At 48.1% G+C, this 21,950-nt stretch overlaps 1 protein-coding gene across 3 annotated transcripts in view; it reads right to left on the bottom strand.

Moving 5' to 3' along the window:
- The window catches only part of PNPLA7 (patatin like phospholipase domain containing 7), a 420,389-nt gene that overhangs the window by 329,749 nt on the left and 68,690 nt on the right, over nucleotides 1-21,950 (bottom strand). For all 3 annotated transcript variants that reach the window (XM_044993121.1, XM_044993122.1, XM_044993123.1), the window contains 2 exons: nucleotides 8,972-9,100; nucleotides 6,941-7,021 (listed from right to left, as the gene is read on the bottom strand). In XM_044993121.1, coding sequence (XP_044849056.1) covers nucleotides 6,941-7,021; nucleotides 8,972-9,100 — 210 coding nt within the window. The remainder of the gene's footprint in view (nucleotides 1-6,940; nucleotides 7,022-8,971; nucleotides 9,101-21,950) is intronic.

The following is a 21,950-nucleotide window of genomic DNA, read 5'->3' as shown; positions in this document are numbered from 1 at the left end:
TGGGGGAACCTCCTAAATGACCTGGTTCCGTCCAGGTAAAAGGCCAGCGCTCTGCGCACATCCAACATGTGCATGCAGCATTCCTCATTGGAGGAATGGGGTTTAGGACAGAGGATCGGGAGGAAAATATCCTGATCCACGTGAAAAGCCGAGACTATCTTCGGCAAAAAAGCGGGGTGAGGGCAGAGCTGAACCTTGTCCTTATGGAAGACCATATACGGCGGTTCAGAAGTCAGGGCCCTGAGCTCTGATACCTGGTGGGCTATTAGGAATGCCACCTTCCATGACAGGTGGGACCACGAGCACATGGCTAAAGGCTCAAAGGGAAGCCCTGTGAGGCGGGAGAGCACCAGGTTCAGGTCCCAGAGCAGGACCGGGGGTCTGGCGTAAGGGAATGCCCGATCTAATCCTTTCAGAAACCAGGCCATCATGTGATCCGGGGGGTGAAAAGCCGAAATGGCTGCCGGGTGCACCCTGATCGAGGAGGGCGCCAGCCCCTGGGTCCTAAGGGACAGGAGGTAGTCGAGGACAAGCTGGATAGACGCGGAGGAGGGAGAGGAACCTCTATCCCTCGCCCACATACAGAACCTATACCATTTAGCCAGGTAGGTTCGACGTGTGGAGGACCTCTCTCACATCCTCAGAACACCTGCCTTCCTCCTCATTTAACCACAGAGCAGCCATGCTGTCAGGTGAAGCGCGGCTAAGCTGGGATGGAGGAGACGACCTTCCTCCTGGGAGAGAAGGTCCGGGCGGAGCGGCCTCCTGCACGGAGGGGCCGCTAAGAGTTGCAGTAGGGACCCGTACCAATGCTGACGGGCCCAATCCGGGGCTATGAGAATAACCCTCGCCCCATCTGACTTCACCTTCTGTAGGACCCTGCCTATTAAGTGGAAGGGCGGGAAGGCGTACAACAGGGGCCCCGACCATAGGAGCAAGAACGCATCCGATATCGCCCTGTCCTGCTCTGGAGCAGGATCGAGGACACTGGTGATTCTGGGCGGTGGCGAACAGGTCTACCTGGGGAGCACCCCACTGTAGGAAGATCCACCTGGCTACCTCCCTGTGCAGGGACCACTCGTGCTGCTGGGAGAACACCCTGCTCAGGCGGTCTGCAAGCACGTTGCTCTTGCCAGGCAGGTACAAAGCCCGCAGAAGTATGTTGTGGGCTATACAAAACTCCCGCAGGAGTTGGGCTTCCTGGCATAAGGCCTAGGAACGCGTGCCCCCTCGATTGTTGACGTAATACATGGCAGTCGTGTTGTCTGTAAGGACTCTGACCACCTTCCCCTGTATGTGCTGGCAAAATGCCACACACACCAGGCATACGGCCCTGAGCTCCCTGACATTTATGTGCAGGGTCAGTTCCTCTGGTGACCACATGCCCTGGGTCCTGAAATCCCCCATGTGGGCTCCCCAGTCCAGGTCAGAGGCGTCCGACACTAGGTCTAGTGAGGGAGGGGGCTCTCGGAAGGGGATACCCTGGAGCATGTTGCTCGGGAGAAACCACCATTGGAGATCTGCCACCACCCTGGGCGGCACCGTGACTACCTTGTCCAGGCCGTCCCTGGCTTGGGAGTACCGGGAGGCCAGCCAGAGCTGAAGGGACCTCATCCGAAGCCTGGCATGTCACACCACATAGGTGCATGCTGCCATGTGGCCTAAGATTTGCAGGCATACCAGTACCGTGGTTACCGGAAAGGCCGTGACCGAGGTGATGAGAGCTTTGAGCATCTCGAATCTGTCCCGTGGGAGGGAGGCCATGGCCACCCGGGAATCCAGCAGCGCCCCTATAAAGCTTATGCGCTGAACCAGGATTAACGTGGATTCTCCTCGTTTACCAGTAGGCCTAGAGCTGCGCAGGTGTTTAGCAGGAAGCTCATGTGCTGCTGCACCAGAGACCGAGACCGGCCCTTGAGCAGCCAGTCGTTGAGGTGGGGGCAGATTTGCAGCCCTTTTCTCCTGATGTGGGCAGCCACCACCACCATACACTTTGTAAATCATAGAATCATAGAATCTCAGGGTTGGAAGGGACCTCAGGAGGTCATCTAGTCCAACCCCCTGCTCAAAGCAGGACCAAACCCAACTAAATCATCCCAGCCAGGGCTTTGTCAAGCCTGACCTTAAAAACCTCTAAGGAAGGAGATTCCACCACCTCCCTAGGTAACCCATTCCAGTGCTTCACCACCCTACTAGTGAAAAAGTTTTTCCTAATGTCCAACCTAAACCTCCCCCTCTGCAACTTGAGACCATTACTCCTTGTTCTGTCGTCTTCTACCACTGAGAACAGTCTAGATCCATCCTCTTTGGAACCCCCTTTCAGGTAGTTGAAAGCAGCTATCAAATCCCCCCTCATTCTTCTCTTCTGCAGACTAAACAATCCCAGTTCCCTCAGCCTCTCCTCATAAGTCATGTGCTCCAGCCCCCTAATCATTTTTGTTGCCCTCTGCTGGACTCTCTCCAATTTATCCACATCCTTCTTGTAGTGTGGGGCCCAAAACTGGACACAGTACTCCAAATGAGGCCTCACCAGTGCTGAGTAGAGGGGAATGATCACATCCCTCGATCTGCTGGAAATGCCCCTACTTATACAACCCAAAATGCCATTAGCCTTCTTGGCAACAAGGGCACACTGTTGACTCATATTCAGCTTTTCGTCCACCGTAACCCCTAGGTCCTTTTTTTCAGAACTGCTGCCCAGCCATTCGGTCCCTAGTCTGTAACAGTGCATGGGATTCTTCCGTCCTAAGTGCAGGACTCTGCACTTGTCCTTGTTGAACCTCATCATATTTCTTTTGGCCCAATCCTCTAATTTGTCTAGGTCCCTCTGTATCCTAGCCCTACCCTCCAGCGTATCAACCACTCCTCCCAGTTTAGTGTCAACAGCAAACTTGCTAAGGGTGCAGTCCACACCATCCTCCAGATCGTTAATGAAGATATTGAACAAAACCGGCCCCAGCACCGACCCTTGGGGCACTCCACTTGATACCGGCTGCCAACTAGACATGGAACCATTGATCACTACCCGTTGAGCCCGACCATCTAGCCAGTTTTCTATCCACCTTACCGTCCATTCATCCAGCCCAGACTTCTTTAACTTGCTGGCAAGAATACTGTGGGAGACTGTATCAAAAGCTTTGCTAAAGTCCAGAAATAGCACATCCACTGCTTTCCCCTCATCCACAGAGCCGGTTATCTCATCATAGAAGGCAATTAGGTTAGTCAGGCATGACCTGCCCTTGGTGAATCCATGCTGACTGTTCCTGATCACTTTCCCCTCCTTTAAGTGGTTCAGGATTGATTCCTTGAGGATTTGTTCCATGATTTTTCCAGGGACTGAGGTGAGACTGACTGGCCTGTAGTTCCCTGGATCTTCCTTCTTCCCTGGGGGCAGTAGAGAGGCCAAAGGGGAGGATCGTAAACTGGAAATGGTCCTGACCCACCATGAAACGGAGGAAACGCCTGTGACCCTCAAAAATGTGGATGTGAAAGTACGCATCCTGGAGGTCCAGCGCCGTAAACCAATCCCTTTGGTCTAGGGATGGAATAATAGAGGCTAGGGACACCATGCAGAATTTGGAACGAACCAGGAACTGGTTGAAATTCCGCAGGTCGAGGATGGGCCGAAGCCCGCCCTTCGCCTTTGGGATGAGGAAATACCTGGAGTAAAAACCCCTGCCCTGGTATTCCCGAGGTACCCGTTCCACCGCTCCCAGGGAGAGGAGGCGCTCTACCTCCTGGCGGAGGAGGAGGGCATGCTCCGGGACCCCAGCCGGCTGCCTGGACAGTTGGGAGAGGAGGAAACAAACTGCGGCCTGTACCCTTGGGAGAAGGTGCTGGGACCCATTGGTCCGATGTTATACGGAGGAGGCCCGGTGACCCCCCTCAATGAATCAAAAATGCTGTTTTCCCGGCCGTGGAGCCAAACGGGATTGGTATTGGGACCGACACCTTTGTTCCCTCTGCTGCTTAGGGGGGGGTTCATATCTGCCCCAAGCCAGAGGAGCAGAGGTTTGAGGCCTGGGCTTGTCCTTAGGGGGCGGGACATAGAGGCCTAGTGTCTGCAAGGTGGTGCGGGAGTCCTTCATCCCATGCAGACTGGTATCTGTCTGTTCCGCAGATAGGGCCTTGCCATAAAACAGCAGGTCCTGCATTATAGATTGGGACTCGACCGACAGCTCCGAGAGCGAGAGCCACGACGCCCGTCGCATGGAGACTGCGGAAGCCATCATACGAGCGGCTGTGTCCGCTGCATCCAAAGCCGCCTGGAGAGCTGCTTTGGCCGTGGCTGCACCCTCGTCGATCAGAGCCCAAAACTCCTTTCCGTCCTTGTCCCGAAGAAGGGGCTCATACGTTCTCAGTAGTGCCTGGTGGTTGGCAACTCTGAGCTGGAAACTTGCGGACGAATAAACCTTTTTCCCAAAGGTTTTCCAGTCTATGAACATCCTTGTCTTTTGGTGTGGCCATTCCGCTCACGGTGGTGGACCGACTCTACCACCAAGGAGTGGGTGGGTGTATAGGTACTCGTGACCCTTTGTGGGGGCAAAGTACTTCCTCTCGGCCTTTTTGGAAATAGGCCCAAGCGAGGCCAGGGTCTGCCAGAGGCCAGTGGTGATGTTGGCTACTCCCTGATGGAATGGGAGGGCCACATGCCCCAGTACCAAGAAGCTGAGGACATTGAATAGGTTATCGGAGGGGTCCTCCGTCTCCTCGGCCCGGAGCTCGAGATTTGCTGCCACCCTCCTAAGCAGCTCCTGGTGCGCTTTGAAGTCCTCTTGGGAAGAGGGAGACGGCACCGCAACTCAATCACCCTGCGCCGAAGAGATAGAGGGTGTGGTGCCTTCAGCAACCCAAGGCATCATAGGCTCGACGTCCGGGTCCAGCGCCAGAGTCGGTGCCGGGGGTTCGGCGCCCACGGTCTGATCCCGGTGCCGGGGAGGCGACGCAGGGCGGCCCTGAGAGGCTCCCGCCATGGAGCGAGGTCTTGGCTGTGCAGGTGCCTGAGGCCACGGTGCCCGAGGCCACGGTGCCCAGTGGCACCATTGTCCTTGCCAGGGAACGGCCTGGAAATGAGACGCCGAAGTCCTGGAGGAATGAGGTGCCATAAGAACGACTGGAACGGTCTCTATCGTGATGGCTCCTGCCCCGAGACTTCAATCTGGAAGAAGTCAAGAGGTAAATGTCTGAAGAGGTGTCTCTGGACTCCCTGAGGCACCTGTGTCCACGGCGCCTTGGTGCCGGGGACTCTCCCGACACACTCCGAGCATGGCCTCTGTGATGGCGGGCGCTTGAGTACGAGTGTCAGTGCTGACGGCGGTGAGACCTGCTCCTCTCAGACTGGCTGGAGGAGGAACGGCGCTGTCTCTTATCACCTCCTCGATGGCGTCCGAGACCGGAGGAGTGGGATCCGCTCACCGAAGAGCCGGGACGCAGAGTTGACGTGCATCACGGGGCTCTGCTCGGCACCTCGACTCGGGAAGGTACCTTGACGTCCGACACCTACGAGGAGGGCTGATGGGCGCCCAAGGGCAGCTTTCCACGGGACCGACTGAGGCGGTGCTCCCGGCACCGGAAGCGCTAGGATATCACGCGCGGCCTGAGCTGCCTCTGGCGTCGAAGGCATGCGTTCTTTGGGCGAGGCTCGCGCGGACAGGACTGGACTACTCTGCTCAGCGCGAGTCGGAGGTCTATGTCCCGATGGGGATCGTGGGCTGCCCAACTCGGGTCTGGCCTCACCCCTCTCCTTCTCTTGGCACCACTGAGTCTTCCCCTGTTTAGCAGGGGAGCGGTGCTGGCTCGTGGACGGTGCCTCGCTGCGCACCAAGGACACAGTCCCAGCCGTGGAATCAGGACGGCGCACTGGAAGCGCTTTGCTGCATGCCGAAGACGAGGTGCCCGGCGCAGGGTTGGCTCGACGCGCCGGTGCCAGGGCCAATGCCGACTCCATGAGGAGAGCTTGGAGTCGGATCTCACGCTCCTTCTTTGTACGCGGCTTGAAGGAGCGGCAAATTTTACACTTCTCACTAATGTGAGCCTCGCCCAGACAGCAGAGGGCACTCCGGATGCTGGAATGAGCTAATTCCCAGGATAACCAGCAGGAGACGCCGCAGGGGTGAGTCTGGCTCATCTACAGTCACCCTTACTTCTGTGCTGCCTTCAGAACTGGGTGGCCAGAGAGTAGTAGCTGTTGGCTGGGCACCCAGCTCTGAAGGCAACATCCCACCAGCAGCAGTGCAGAAATAAGGGTGGCTACACATGCTATGCCACCCTTACTTCTGTGCTGCTGCCTTCAGAACTGGGTGGCCAGAGAGAGGCGGCTGCTGGCCAAGAGCCCAGCTCTGAAGGCAGCGCAGAAGTAAGGGTGGCAATGCCACAACCCCCTACAATAATCTTGTGACCCCCCCCACACACACAACCCCCTTTTAGGTCAGGACCCCAACAGTTACAACACTGTGAAATTTCAGACTGAAATATCTGAAATCATGAAATTTAGGATTTTAAAAATCCTATGACCATGAAATTGACCAAAATGGACTATGAATTTGGTAGGGCCCTGCATATTGGCTTACGGTTCTGGGAGCACTGGAGAAGAGCATCACAACAGGTAAAGACACAAGAGCCTACACCTGAGGGGGTGCACTCAGAGGGACCAGAAAGAGGACAGAGGTGCAGGTAGCCTGGCAGCCATGATAGCCTCCATAATAAAAATGCCCAAACGAAATGTTATTCAGCAGGCTTCAGCACTGAGCAGATTTTATAGTTTGAGAGCTTCACTCTCAAGCACGATGGTATTAATATTGTTGCAAACAATAAATTCATGCTAGTTTTATACTGAGATTATGCTTGCGAGCTACTGAAGAGAAGACACACTCCCACAGACAGGGTTAGAATCAGATACTTACAGTTTGATAAGAGTACATTGCTTTCATTCTACACTTACAGAATTGAAGAGCTCGGTGGTCAGGCCAAGATAGTTGTGCAAAGCCAAGAATGTCACTCTTTGGAGCCTCACCATGATGATCTAGGAGAGGTAGATCAAACACAGGGAGCAGGTGAATACCAAATACGCCACCATCCACTAACCCACTCTTTTTGTCCTATGACTACAGAAGTGTTAACAGGCCATGCTACCTTGAATTTTCCCTTACAATTTGTGCTAACTACTTATGCTAAACATTCTGTTCCACTTTGCATTTTGCTGTGATGCTGAGAATACCTTTCCCCACAGCTGAAGAAGAGTGCTGTGTGGCTTGAAAACTTGGATCTCTCACCAAGAGACACAGTAGGTGGCTGAGCCAGAGACACCACCCAAAAGACTTGACACCATAGGTGTCAACTCTGTGGGTGCTCCAGGACTTGAGCACTCATGGAAAAAAAATAGTGGGTGCTTAGCACCAACCGGAGGATCAGCTATTGCATGGGCAGACCCCATCAGCTGTTTGCACCACTGCAGCCAGTCAGCTCTCCCCATCTGGCCAATCGAGTGGCTTCAGGCCAAAAAGTTATCTTCAGCTGTTTTGGCCAGAAGCCAGGTTCCCAGCTTGTGTGATGGCTGCAGTTCCCAGCCTGGCTCTGACTGCAGCAAGCAGGTGAGTCTTTTTCCAGGGCAGAGGGAGCCAGGCTGGGGCAAGCAGGGACACAGACAGCTCCTGAGCTGGCCTCAGGGGATCGGGGGAGACAGCCTGGGAAGGCCAGCAGCTTCTCAGCTGGCTGCAGGGGAGTGGGCATGGGGGGGACCCAGGCAGCCAGCTAAGCAGATGCAGTGTCTGGCACCTCTCTTTGGTATGAAGACCTCAAAATCCCAACTGGGGGAAGGGGGTGTTTGTAATTTTATTAAAACAAAACAAAATCTCAAGGGGCAACTTGGGTCTGGTGTCCCAATTTTAGAGGCTCTTGCAAGAACTATAAAGGGCCTATACACTGTTGGCAATAAACAAGTAATGATGATATTGATCATGACATCTTGATGTCATAAACACCCTTCATAAGAGCATATGATCCAAAATCTACAGTTCTCTACAGCAATCAGTTCTCACTTAGCATCTCCCCTTTGTCACTCTCCACTTTAACTAGACTCCTCTTTCCTTCCCCACTTCTCCCTATCTCCCAACATCTTGTCTGGCATATGGATAAGGTTGCTTATTCACCAAGAGGCTGATCTATGTCTATTCCAATGAAAAAAAACAAACTGATTTCCAGAAGTGCTGAGCACCCAGATGCTCAGATTCTAAGCCCTCATTTTTTCAAGATCTTCAAAAACGGACAGCGTATTGGAGGTTAGCGAGGGAATGACATATGACCAGTCCCTAGGAAAGACACTATGTCATGAACTACAGACATTGGAAACTTACAGAGGGGCAATAAGCTGTCTTCATTGCCATTAGATTTGCCTCTGCCATTCTTTGCCCAGCACATATCCAGGGGAAAGTTAAGAATGATATATGAGTTAATTAAGTGGTAGCATTATTTGAGGTTATTCAAGTTAGCATTATTTAAGTGCAAAGATTAGAACTTATTCTAAGTACCCACTGCTACAAAAGTTCAGAGTTTGCAGATGTTTGAGAAGTAAATATCTAGGGCCAAATTCTGCTCTTTGATGAGCAGAGGCAGCCCCCATGGACAGTAACAGGAGCTGCATATTTCTGAAGGCAGAATCTGGCCTCAAGGGGGAAGGAACTTTGGTACATTGGTCCAAGGAAGGGTGATGAAATTAAGCCAAGACACATTTAGGAAATATTTCCCTCATCCCCACCTAATGTAAAGATCAATCAGACTGCGATAATCTCCTTGGATATGTGGTGGTAGTCCCATCACTTGGGACACTTAAATATTGGACAAAACCCTGAGAATATGCTAAGGAGAACAATTCTGAACCAGCAGAAGGATAGACTAGCTGGCCAGATAGGGAAAAACCTTTTAAAGGAAAGATGGATACTACATTTAACAAAAACCAACTACAGATCAGTCTTACCTGTACCATTCTGACAAGAGTTTCAGGGTACTTCTGGAAAACATCCTGAAAAACACTGGCTGGAAGTCGCAATATAGTGGATGGTGTTCCTGCTCGGGCTGAAACGGTTTTATATGGAGCAGGGTGACCCTATTAAAAAAGCATTAGAGAAATGAGTTTACTATTTGCTCCCTCTTGTACCACTGTCCACCTGCCTCAATTCTTCCTAATGACATTACGCCACTTTTTCCTTTGACACACACCATCCTAATTCTTCGGCCACAAGAGAAAGATGTGCTCCTATGCTCCATGAATTGGGAATAAAAGAGGTCAGGATGGTCAACAGCATTCACAGGGTCAACTCCATTTGCCTAGGAAGGGGGTAGGTGAAATGAGAAATCCCCCCAGTGTAGCTCATCATCAAGTAGATGAATCTGTTGGCTTACTGATTCTGTAATGCTACAGACAAAGCCAGGCTTCAGAATTAATGTCAAACTGATACTCCAGCTCTCCAAAGAGGTTGAGAAAAGGCCTTTTGGCAGGTCTATTAATCTATGCTGCCCTCTGTCACATTCTGGGGTGCATTCCAGATCAGTGAGAGAGATTGTGTCACCACCTGCACCGCAAACCTGCATGCCACACAATGCTTTGCTATTGTAGCTCCCAACTTGGGCCACTCACAAACAGCCTGCCAGCATGCAGGTCACCCCAAGTGTCTGTGTGTAGCTGCAGCCCTGGTCCAACAACTCTGACCCCAGCAGCCTGTCAGCAACACTCCAGCCCCCCTCTGGTTTCCACCAGTCTTAGTTACTACCTGCAGGGTGACACCAACGCACTCCCAGTCCTGAGTTTTCCCAAAAAAATGTGTGTTCTGCACCATCCAGCTCTCTCCTGGGCAGTTTAGATATTAAAGGTCTGTAAAGGGTCAGTTCAACAGTTTGCTACTTTAACTGGAATTACCAAACAGTTCAGTTTAAACACTGAATTTATTTAGATTAAAAATAAAACAAGTTTCTTTGACTACAAAGAAATAGGTTTCAAGTGAGTACAGGTATAAGGTATTGATGTCTGAAATGGTTACAAGAAAAATAAAGATAAAACGTTTCCTAGTAGCTAAAACTTAACAAGCTAGGTTCAAGGTAAAATCCTTACCACACATTCCAATATAGCTGACCAAAGTCCCATATTAGAATCTCCCACAGTCAAAGGGCTGGTTCTTTTTCTTAGGTGAAAGAGATGAAATGCATTTTCCTGAGGGTTACCCTGGGATAAAGATCCTTCCAGCTGTGAGGAAGGAGTCTTGGAGTCTTGGGTGAAAGAGGTTCATAGAATCATAGAATATCAGGGTTGGAAGGGACCTCAAGAGGTCATCTAGTCCAACCCCATGCTCAAAGCAGGACCAATTCCCAACTAAATCATCCCAGCCAGGGCTTTGTCAAGCCTGACCTTAAAAACCTCTAAGGAAGGAGATTCCGCCACCTCTTTAGGTAACCCATTCCAGTGCTTCACCACCCTCCTAATGAAAAAGTTTTTCCTACTATCCAACCTAAACCTCCCCCACTGCTACCATTAAGAACAGTTTAGATCCATCCTCTTTGAATCCCCCTTTCAGGTAGTTGAAAGGAGCTATCAAATCCCTCTTCATTCTTCTCTTCTGGAAATCAAACAATCCCAGTTCCCTCAGTCTCTCCTCATAAGTCATGTGCTCCAGCCTCCTAACCATTTTTGTTGCCCTTCAGAAACTATCAGAAGCTGCATCCCAAGGAAGGGGGAAACATTAATAGGCAGGAATTGTAGACCAAGCTGGATGAGCAAGCATCTCAGAGAGGTGATTAAGAAAAAGCAGAAAGCCTACAAGGAATGGAAGATGGGAGTGATCAGCAAGGAAAGCTATCTTCTTACTGAGGTCAGAACATGTAGGGATAAAGTGAGAAAGGCCAAAAGCCATGTAGAGTTGGACCTTGCAAAGGGAATTAAAACCAATAGTAAAAGGACCATATAAATAAGAAGAAAACAAAGAAAGAAGAAGTGGGACCGCTAAACACCAAGGATGGAGTGGAGGTTAAGGATAATCTAGGCATGGCCCAATATCTAAACAAATACTTTGCCTCAGTCTTTAAATGAGGTTAATGAGGAGCTTAGGGATAATGGTAGGATGACAAATGGGAATGAGGCTATGGAGGTAGATATTACCACATCCGAGGTAGAAGCCAAGCTTGAACAGCTTAATGGGACTAAATCGGGGGGCCCAGATAATCTTCATCCAAGAATATTAAAGGAACTGGCACATGAAATTGCAAGCCCATTAGGAAGAATTTTTAATGAATCTGTAAACTCAGGGGTTGTACCGTATGACTGGAGAATTGCTAACATATAGTTCCTATCTTTAAGAAAGGGAAAAAGAGTGATCCAGGCAACTACAGGCCTGTCAGTTTGATATCTGTAGTATGCAAGGTCTTGGAAAATTTTTGAAGGAAAAAGTAGTCAAGGACATTGAGGTCAATGGTAATTGGGACAAAATACAACATGGTTTTACAAAAGATAGATCATGCCAAACCAACCTGATCTCCTTCTTTGAGAAGGTAACAGATTTTTTAGACAAAGGAAACGCAGTGGATCTAATTCACCTCGATTTCAGGTAGGCATTTGATACGGTTCCACATGGGAAATTATTAGCTAAATTGGAAAAGATGGGGATCAAGATGAAAATTGAAAGGTGGATAAGGAACTGGTTAAAGGGGAGACTACAATGGGTCGTACTGAAAGGTGAATTGTCAGGCTGGAAGGAGGTTACTAGTGGACTTCCTTGGGGATCGGTTTTGGGATCAATCTTATTAATCTTTTTATTACTGACCTTGGCACAAAAAGTGGGAATGTGCTAATAAAGTTTGCAGATGACACAAAGCTGGGAGGTATTGCCAATACAGAGAAGGACTGGGATATCATACAGGAAGATCTGGATGACCTTGTAAACTGGAGTAATAGTAATAGTTCTTAAAACTACAATACCCACCTGCTGAAGTGAAAAAACAGAACCAGAAGAGTACCCAGAAGCCACCTACTACAGGACAGGCCGAACAAAGAAAATAACAGAACGCCACTAGCCATCACCTACAGCCCCCAACTAAAACCTCTCCAGCGCATCATCAAAGATCTACAACCTATCCTGAAAGATGATCCCTCACTCTCACAGATCTTGGGAAACAGGCCAGTCCTCGCTTACAGACAGCCTCCCAACCTGAAGCAAATACTCACCAGCAGCCGCACACCATACAACATAAACACTAATCCAGGAACCTATCCTTGCAACAAAGCCCGATGCCAGCTCTGTCCACATATCTATTCAAGTGACACCATGATAGAACCTAATCACAGCAGCCACGCCATCAGGGGCTCGTTCACCTGCACATCTACCAACGTAATCTATGCCAGCAATGCCCCTCTGCCATGTATATTAGCCAAACCGGACAGTCTCTACGCAAAAGAATAAATGGACACAAATCTGACATCAGGAATCATAACATTCAAAAACCAGTGGGAGAACACTTCAACCTCTCTAACCACTCAGTGACAGACTTGAAGGTGGCAATTTTGCAACAAAAAAACTTCAAAAACAGACTCCAAAGAAAGACTGCTGAACTCGAATTAATATGCAAATTAGATACAATTAACTTAGGTTTAAACAGAGACTGGGAATGGTTGGGTCATTACACTAATTGAATCTATTTCCCTATGTTAAGTTCTCCTCACACCTTCTATGGGTCATCTCAATTATCACTTCAAAGGTTTTTTTTCTCCGGCTGACAATAGCTCATCTCAATTGATTGGACTCTTCCAGTTGGTATGCATACTTCCACCTTTTCCATGTTCTCTGTATGTATAAATATCTCCTGTGTGTGTGTTCCATTCTATGCATCCGAAGAAGTGAGCTGTAGCCCACGAAAGCTTATGCTGAAATAAATTTGTTAGTCCCTAAGGTACCACAAGTACTCTTGTTCTTTTTGCGGATACAGACTAACACGGCTGCTACTCTGAAACCAGTAATAGGATGAAATTTAATAGTGAAAAGTGCAAGGTCATGCATTTAGGGATTATTAACAAGAACTATTGTTATAAGCCAGGGAAGCATCAGTTGGAAGTAACAGAGGAGGAGAAGGACCTCGGAGTATTGGTTGATCACAGGATGACTATGTGATATGGCTGTGAAAAAAGCTAATGCGGTCTTGGGATGCATCAGGCGAGATATTTCCAGGAGAGATAAGGAGGTGTTAATACCGTTATACAAGGCACTGGTGAGACCTCATCTGGAATACTGTGTGCAGTTCTGGTCTCCCATGTTTAAGAAAGATGAATTCAAACTGGAACAGGTTCAGAGGACCATCACTAGGATGATCCGAGGAATGGAAAACCTGTCATATGAAAGGAGACTCCAAAAGAAGGCTGAGGGGAGATATGATTGCTCTCTATAAATATAACAGAGGAATAAATACTAGGGAGGGAGAGGAATTATTTAAGCTCAGTACCAGTGTGGACACAAGAACAAATGGATATAAATTGGCTATCAGGAAGTTTAGACTTGAAATTAGACGAAGGTTTCTAACCATAAGAGGAGTGAAGTTCTGGAACAGCCTTCCATGGGGAGTAGTGGGGGCAAAAGACATATCTGGCTTCAAGACTAAGCTTGATAAGTTTATGGAGGGGATGGTATGATGGGATAGCCTAATTTTGGCAATTAATTCATCTTTGACTACTAGCGGTAAATATGCCCAATGGCTTGTGATGGGATGTTAGATGGGGTGGGATCTGAGTTACTACAGAGAATTCTTTCCTAGGTGTCTGGCTGGTGAGTCTTGCCCACATGCTCAGGGTTTAGCTGATCACCATATTTGGGGTCAGGAAGGAATTTTCCTCCAGGGCAGATTGGCAGAAGCCCTGGGGGGGTTTCGTCTTCCTCTGCAGCATGGAGCACGGGTTACTTGCTGGAAGATTCTCTGCACCTTGAAGTCTTTAAACCATGATTTGAGGACTTCAATGGCTCAGACACAGGTTTGATACAGGAGTGGGTGAGATTCTGTGGCCTGCATTGTGCAGGAGGTCAGACTAGATGATCATAATGGTCCCTTCTGACCTTAAAGTCTATGATTCTATGTTCCTCCCTCCTCAGACGTGTCTTGCAAGCACATTTTATAGTCATAATTTCAGCTTGTGTTCATACATACTTTACACAAGAATTTTAACAATCAGTGTGTTAGTTTTTAAATGATATCTCACAAGGCATATTTTGTACAAATATTACTACAAAAAGTGTAGGATGTGAATTCAGAGAGCTTAGGGTCACAACCTCCACTTAGCATATTTGCTGCCATGGCAATCTATGGATTCGCACAGTCTGCAGAAACAGAAGAATCTGCTAGGATACGTCTAAACTACCCGCCGGATCGGCGGGTAGCAATCGATCTATCAGGGATCGATTTATCGCGTGTAGTGTAGACACAATAAATCAATCCCCGATCGCTCTCCCATCGACTGCTGAACTCCAGCAGTGCGAGAGGCGGAAGCAAAGTCAATGGGGGAGCCGTGGCCATCGATCCAGTGCCGCGAGGACGCAAAGTAAGTAATTTTAATTTGATCTAAGATGCGTCGACTTCAGCCACACTATTCTCGTAGTTGAAGTTGCATATCTTAGATCAATCCCCCACCCCCTAGTGTAGACCAGGCCCTAGTTCCACTATTCCAGATGTGGCTAGATTCTAAGAGCTACAGGAGCAGTGGATGGGAAAGCAATAGTGACCAAAGACCTTCAAGATGTGTGGAGAACTTTTACCCTTCTGGAACCAAGTTGTAATAGATAGGGAAGACAAAGACCTGCCTGCATATCTTGAAGGAGGGGAGAAATTCTGAAGATAGGCTTATATTATTAATTGTAGGATTGTTCCTTTTTTTACACTTTTTATCTTCAATAAAAGTAAGGTGTGAAACACTCTTTTTTAAAAAACTCAGCTTTTTACATGAGAAACATAAGGTCTAGATGTCCCTGATTGTGCTGGAGGACTGGAGAACCAGCAGAATGACATCACAAGACAGGAAATGGGGGTACAGATTTTTATGTTGTTTTTTGTTTTTGTTTGTTTGGTTTTTTTTCTTAATGTCTGTTTAACTCAAACTCCTGCTAAACACTTGGGAGAAAAGCTCTCACTGCAAAAGATTCAGTGCCCCTTCTCCCCCTCTTCCCTGAGTTCTGAGAAAGCACATGTCAGTCCTCTGTGGATTCCTCCTACAAATCCAGGAAAATGAAGACCTGAATTAGCTATTTCCAAGATAATTTAAAAAAAAACAACCCACCACTAGCAGGAAAAAAATTGGGGGATGGGGAGGACTTTTTATGGGATGGAGCCTGAGCAGGAAACCAAGTGCAAGAACAAACTGGAGTTCTTGCTTATTCAGTCATCATAAGGGTTTACCTTTTCTTCCATTGTGCAATATAAAGCAACTACATAAAATCTGCAGGACACTGAAAGTGGAGATACCACCAGGGCCTCCCACAGCACTATGCAGTCAGGTGCACCCACTGACACTGACTCAGAGGAATTTTCTGCCCAAGGAATGATGAATAAAAACACTAAACAAGTTACTTTCTGCACTATCACCTCTCTGGAAAAGAAAATTGAAGGATTCTTAATAAAATCAGTACAGCTGGAAGCCTGGATGAAGAAAAGCACAGGACTTGGATAGCAAGATCAAATTAACTGGAAACTGTATCTCTGGATTATACTGATGTTGTACAGCAGAACCTCAGAATTACGGACACCTCAGGAATGGACGCTGTTTGCAACTCTGAAATGTTCATAACTCTGAACAAAACGTTCTGGTTCTTTCAAAAGCTGAACATTGACTTTGAAACTTTACCATGCATAAGAAAAATGCTGCTTTTAACCATCTTAATTTAAAAGAAACAAGCACAGAAACAGTTAACTTACCCTGTCAAACCTTTATTTTGTTTTAAATTTTCACCCCTTTTTTTCTGGTAGTTTACGTTTAACACAGTACTTTTCTGTACAGTATTTGCTTTATATGTGTATGTGTCTCTGCTGCCTGATTGCATACTTCCAATTCCAGATGAGATGTGTGGTTGACCAGTCAGTTCGTAACTCTGGTGTTCTACTGTATGATATTATAAAGAGTAAAAAGGCTGTGGACAGTTTTAAGTGCAGTCTGTAATTCTGAATATCTACTCAGTCTGTGCCTTGGAATTGCATGGCTTCTTCATTATTTTGACACTTAATAAAAAGAACTTCAAGGACACCACACATAGCCTTTCAGGGCTTTTTACATAAAAAAAAAAGGGCTCAATGTCCCTTCCTTTTATAGGTCACCTTAATGCCAGCCTCTAAAAGCCTGCTCCTACCTAATGAGATTATTCTGCTTTTCATCTATTCCCACCCAAACTGCTTTAGAAAAAGGTAAAAATTACACTCTTTGCTTTTTAAAGATACTGGTTGTTGTACTGTCTACCAACTGTATTTTCCACCAGACTCTAAAGCAAATGGGTGGGGAAAATTATTTGCTGGATAAAAATAGTTCCCTTCAATAAAGATTTATAATTAACTTTATAAAATGTTACACAGAAGTAATTCAAAAGACCAAGGAGTGGGTTACAGATCACCTTCAGATGTTCGACTCTGAACTACAGCTGAGCTGGCTGGGTTTGCTCTGAAAATGGCAGTGTAGGCGTTCATGCGTTGGCTGGAGTCCAGGCTCTAGTACCCTGTAAGGTGGGAGGGTCTCAGAGCTCAGGCTGCAGCCCAAGCCTGAATATCTACTCTGCAATTAAGCAGCCCCTTAGCCCGAGCCCAGCAAGCCGAGTGAGCTGGCATGGGCCAGCCGTGGGTGTCTAATTGCAGTGTAGACATACCCAGAGACTCTCCCTCCTCACTGGGTTTCAGAGCCCAGGCTCCAGCCTGAGCCTGAACATCTATACTGTTATTTTTAAACCCCACAGCATCAGGCCTGCAAACCAAAGACAGTTGCCAGTGAGTCTCAGAGCCCAGGTCATGTGTCTTTTTTTTTTTTTCTTTGCTGTATAGACATAGTCTTTCAGAACAGAGTTTAAGGACCTCTAAGAAAATCATACTCTAAAGATTACAATACAAAAAGGAGCAGAGTACTCTTAATCCAGCAGGGCACTTAAGAGAAGAAAAACATTTCCATCCTCCCATTTACCCTGGGTGCAATTTTCCTTTTTAAACACTAATCAGCATGATGAGAGGAACTTGTTTTTCGAAAAAGCACAAAAGCAGGCAGTACTGTGTAATTGGCCGGAATGTACTAAAAGCTGCTACAAAGGAAGAACAGAAGAAAATGTTCTCAGATGCATCAATTCTCTCTAGCACATTGTAATCAACAGCACTGAGAACACTGTTTACATTGTAACTTCAATCAGTTTATTATAATTACACAAAGGGAACTCTTTAGGGACTGCCTTTCAGGACAGATTCAGCAGTGAGCACCTCATTCGCCCTCTCAACCCCCACCTTTTTTTTTTTTTTTTTTTTATAAACAAAGGGGAACTATTTGTTCCAGTTGGGAATAAGAGTTTCTCTCCATATTGTTCTGTCACCTGCAGAGTAATTGCACATTCCCTGAAGCACTGTTGACAGGAAGTATTTGTTGTAGTTACAAATGTGACAGCAAAACAGACGGTTACTCGCCTTTGTAACTGTTGTTCTTCGAGATGTGTTGCTCATATCCATTCCAATTAGGTGTGCGCGCGCTGCGTGCACGTTCGTCGGAAGACTTTTACCCTAGCAACACTCGGTGGGTCGGCTGGGCGCCCCCTGGAGTGGCGCCGCTAAGGTGCCGAATATATACCCCTGCCGACCCATCCGCCCCTCAGTTCCTTCTTGCCAGCTACTCCGACAGTGGGGAAGGAGGGCGGGTTTGGAATGGATATGAGCAACACATCTCGAAGAACAACAGTTACAAAAGGTGAGTAACCGTCTTTTCTTCTTCAAGTGCTTGCTCATATCGATTCCAATTAGGTGATTCCCAAGACTTACCTAGGCGGTGAGGTCGGAGTGAGACGTCGCGGAGTGTAAGACCGCTGAGCCAAAGGCAGCATCGTCTCTAGATTGTTGAACCAATGCATAATGGGACGCAAAGGTGTGGATGGAAGACCAGGTAGCCACCCTACAAATTTCCTGGATGGGAACATGGGCCAGGAAGGCGGCAGAGGAGGCTTGAGCCCGAGTAGAATGGGCAGTAAGATGTCCAGCGGGAACATGCGCCAAGTCATAGCACGCCCAGATACATGATGTCACCCAAGAAGAAATTCGTTGGGAGGAGACAGGCATACCCTTCATTCGGTCAGCGACGGCCACAAAGAGCTGAGGAGAGCGCCTGAAGGGCTTGGTTCTCTCAATATAAAAGGCGAGAGCCCTACAGACATCCAACGTGTGTAATTGCTGTTCCCAACGCGATGAGTGCGGTTTTGGGAGGAAAACATCTTGATTGACGTGGAACGCAGAAGCCACTTTAGGGAGGAATGCCGGGTGTGGTCGGAGCTGTACCTTGTCCTTATGGAAGACAGCGTAAGGGGGATCTGCAGTGAAAGTGTGAAGTTCCGAAACTTGTCTCGCCGATGTAATAGCAACGAGAAAGGCCGTCTTCCAGGAGAGGTACAGCAACAAGCAGGTAGCCAAAGGCTCAAAGGAGGGACCCATGAGCTTAGCCAACACGAGGTTCAGGTCCCAGGTAGGGGTAGGTCTCCTGACTTGAGGGTACAGTCCTTCCAACCCTCTATGAAACCTGGAAACCATGTGGTGAGAGAAGACTGTACTGCCCGCCTCGCCTGGATGGAAGGCGGAAATGGCTGCAAGATGCACTCGTATAGACGAGACTGACAGGTTTTGCTCCTTAAGGGACCATAAGTAGTCCAGGATAGTGGGGATGGACACCTGACTCGGAAGGAATCCCCGCTGAGCGCACCAAAAGGAGAAGCGCTTCCACTTGCCGAGATATGTCGTTCGCATGGAAGGCTTTCTACTCCCCAATAGGACCTGTTGCACGGCATCCGAACAGCGCAACTCTGATTGGCTTAACCAGAGAGGAGCCATGCTGTCAGATGGAGGGACTGCAGGTCCGGGTGGTGAAGCCTGCCGAAGTCCTGGGATATGAGGTCTGGATAGAGTGGTAAGGGGATCGGGTCCGCTACTGAGAGGTCGAGCAACTGCGTGTACCAATAAGAACATAAGAGAGGTCGTACCGAGTCAGACCAAAGGTCCATCTAGCCCAGTATCTGTCTACCGACAGTGGCCAATGCCAGGTGCCCCAGAAGGAGTGAATCTAACAGGCAATGATCAAGTGATCTCTCTCCTGCCATCCATCTCCATCCTCTGACGAACAGAGGCTAGGGACACCATTCTTACCCATTCTGGCTAATAGCCATTTATGGACTTAGCCACCATGAATTTATCCAGTCCCCTTTTAAACATTGTTATAGTCCTAGCCTTCACAACCTCCTCAGGTAAGGAGTTCCACAAGTTGACTGTGCGCTGCGTGAAGAAGAACTTCCTTTTATTTGTTTTAAACCTGCTGCCTATTAATTTCATTTGGTGACCCCTAGTTCTTGTATTATGGGAATAAGTAAATAACTTTTCCTTATCCACTTTCTCAACATCACTCATGATTTTATATACCTCTATCATGTCCCCCCTTAGTCTTCTCTTTTCCAAGCTGAAGAGTCCTAGCCTCTTTAATCTTTCCTCGTATGGGGCCCTCTCTAAACCCCTAATCATTTTAGTTGCCCTTTTCTGAACCTTTTCTAGTGCTAGAATATCTTTTTTGAGGTGAGGAGACCACATCTGTACACAGTATTTGAGATGTGGGCGTACCATGGATTTATATAAGGGCAATAATATATTCTCAGTCTTATTCTCTATCCCCTTTTTAATGATTCCTAACATCCTATTTGCTTTTTTGACCGCCTCTGCACACTGCGTGGACATCTTCAGAGAACTATCCACGATGACGCCAAGATCTTTTTCCTGACTCGTTGTAGCTAAGTTAGCCCCTATCATGTTGTATGTATAGTTGGGGTTATTTTTTCCAATGTGCATTACTTTACATTTATCCACATTAAATTTCATTTGCCATTTTGTTGCCCAATCACTTAGTTTTGTGAGATCTTTTTGAAGTTCTTCACAATCTGCTTTGGTCTTAACTATCTTGAGTAGTTTAGTATCATCTGCAAACTTTGCCACCTCACTGTTTACCCCTTTCTCCAGATCATTTATGAATAAATTGAATAGGATTGGTCCGAGGACTGACCCTTGGAGAACACCACTAGTTACCCCTCTCCATTCTGAGAATTTACCATTAATTCCTACCCTTTGTTCCCTGTCCTTTAATCAGTTCTCAATCCATGAAAGGACCTTCCCTTTTATCCCATGACAGCTTAATTTACGTAAGAGCCTTTGGTGAGGGACCTTGTCAAAGGCTTTCTGGAAATCCAAGTACACTATGTCCACCGGATCTCCCTTGTCCACATGTTTGTTGACCCCTTCAAAGAATTCTAATAGATTAGTAAGACACGATTTCCCTTTACAGAAACCATGTTGACTATTGCTCAAGAGTTTATGTTTATCTATGTGTCCGACAATTTTATTCTTTACTATTGTTTCAACTAATTTGCCCGGTACCGACGTTAGACTTACCGGTCTGTAATTGCCGGGATCACCCCTAGAGCCCTTTTTAAATATTGGCGTTACATTAGCTAACTTCCAGTCATTGGGTACCGAAGCCGATTTAAAGGACAGGTTACAAACCTTAATTAATAGTTCCGCAACTTCACATTGTTGCCTCGGCCACGCCGGAGCAATTAGGATTAAGCGAGCCTTGTCTCTGCGAAGCTTGAGGAGGACTCTGTGGACAAGGGGAAACGGAGGGAAGGCATAAAGGAGGTGGTCGTTCCACGGGATCAGGAACGCATCTGAGAGGGAGCCTGGAGAGCGACCCTGTAGGGAGCAGAACTGGCACTTCCGGTTCTGCCGGGAGGTGAAAAGGTCTATGAGGGGAAACCCCCACTTTTGGAAGACAGAATAGAGGACGTCCGGGCGGATGGACCACTCGTGAGTGAGGAAGGATCTGCTCAATTGGTCTGCCAAGGTGTTCCGGACTCCTGGGAGAAAGCATGCCACCAGGTCTATTGAGTGGGCTATGCAAAAGTCCCATAGTAGAATCGCCTCCCAACAAAGGGGGGAGGATCGGGTTCCCCCCCGCCCCCCCGCTTGTTTATATAATACATGGCCGTTGTGTTGTCTATGAAGACCGAGACACAACGACCCTGCAACCGATCCTGGAATGCCTGACACGCTAGGCGGACTGCTCTCAACTCCCGAACGTTTGTGTGTAACTCCAACTCCTGGGGGGACCAGAGGGCGTGTGTGCGAAGGCGCCCCAGATGAGCGCCCCATCCCAGGGATGATGCGTCCGTTGTTAGGGACACAGAGGGTTGCGGCAGATGGAACAGAAGGCCTGCACACACCAGGGACTGCGACCTCCACCAATTGAGGGAGGCGAGGACGCCCGATGGAATGGTGAGTATTATGTCTATGGCGTCCCTGCCTGAGCGGTATGTCGAGGCGAGCCAAGTTTGAAGGGGCCTCATGCGCAGTCTGGCGTACTTTGTTACGAATGTGCACGCGGCCAAGGAGGCGGAGGCAAGTGCGAGCTGAGGTTGTCGGGAAGTCTTGGAGCGTTTGAATGAGGGAGACAATTGACTGAAATCGAGGCAAAGGCAGACTGGCTGTTGCAAGAGTGGAGTCTAGCATCGCCCCGATGAACTCTATTCTTTGCGTTGGCACTAGAGTAGATTTCTCTAGATTGAGTAGCAGGCCTAGACGCATGAACAGGTCCTTGATGATGTGTACGTGCGTGGTGACTTGTGCCTCCGAAGTCCCTCGAATTAGCCAGTCGTCAAGGTATGGGAAGACATGGATTCGAC

This window comes from Mauremys mutica, chromosome 18 (genome assembly GCF_020497125.1).
Source record: "Mauremys mutica isolate MM-2020 ecotype Southern chromosome 18, ASM2049712v1, whole genome shotgun sequence".
Taxonomy (NCBI): domain Eukaryota; kingdom Metazoa; phylum Chordata; order Testudines; family Geoemydidae; genus Mauremys; species Mauremys mutica.
The sequence above is the reverse complement of the archived record's forward strand: the minus strand, read 5'-3'. Positions and strand labels throughout refer to the sequence as shown.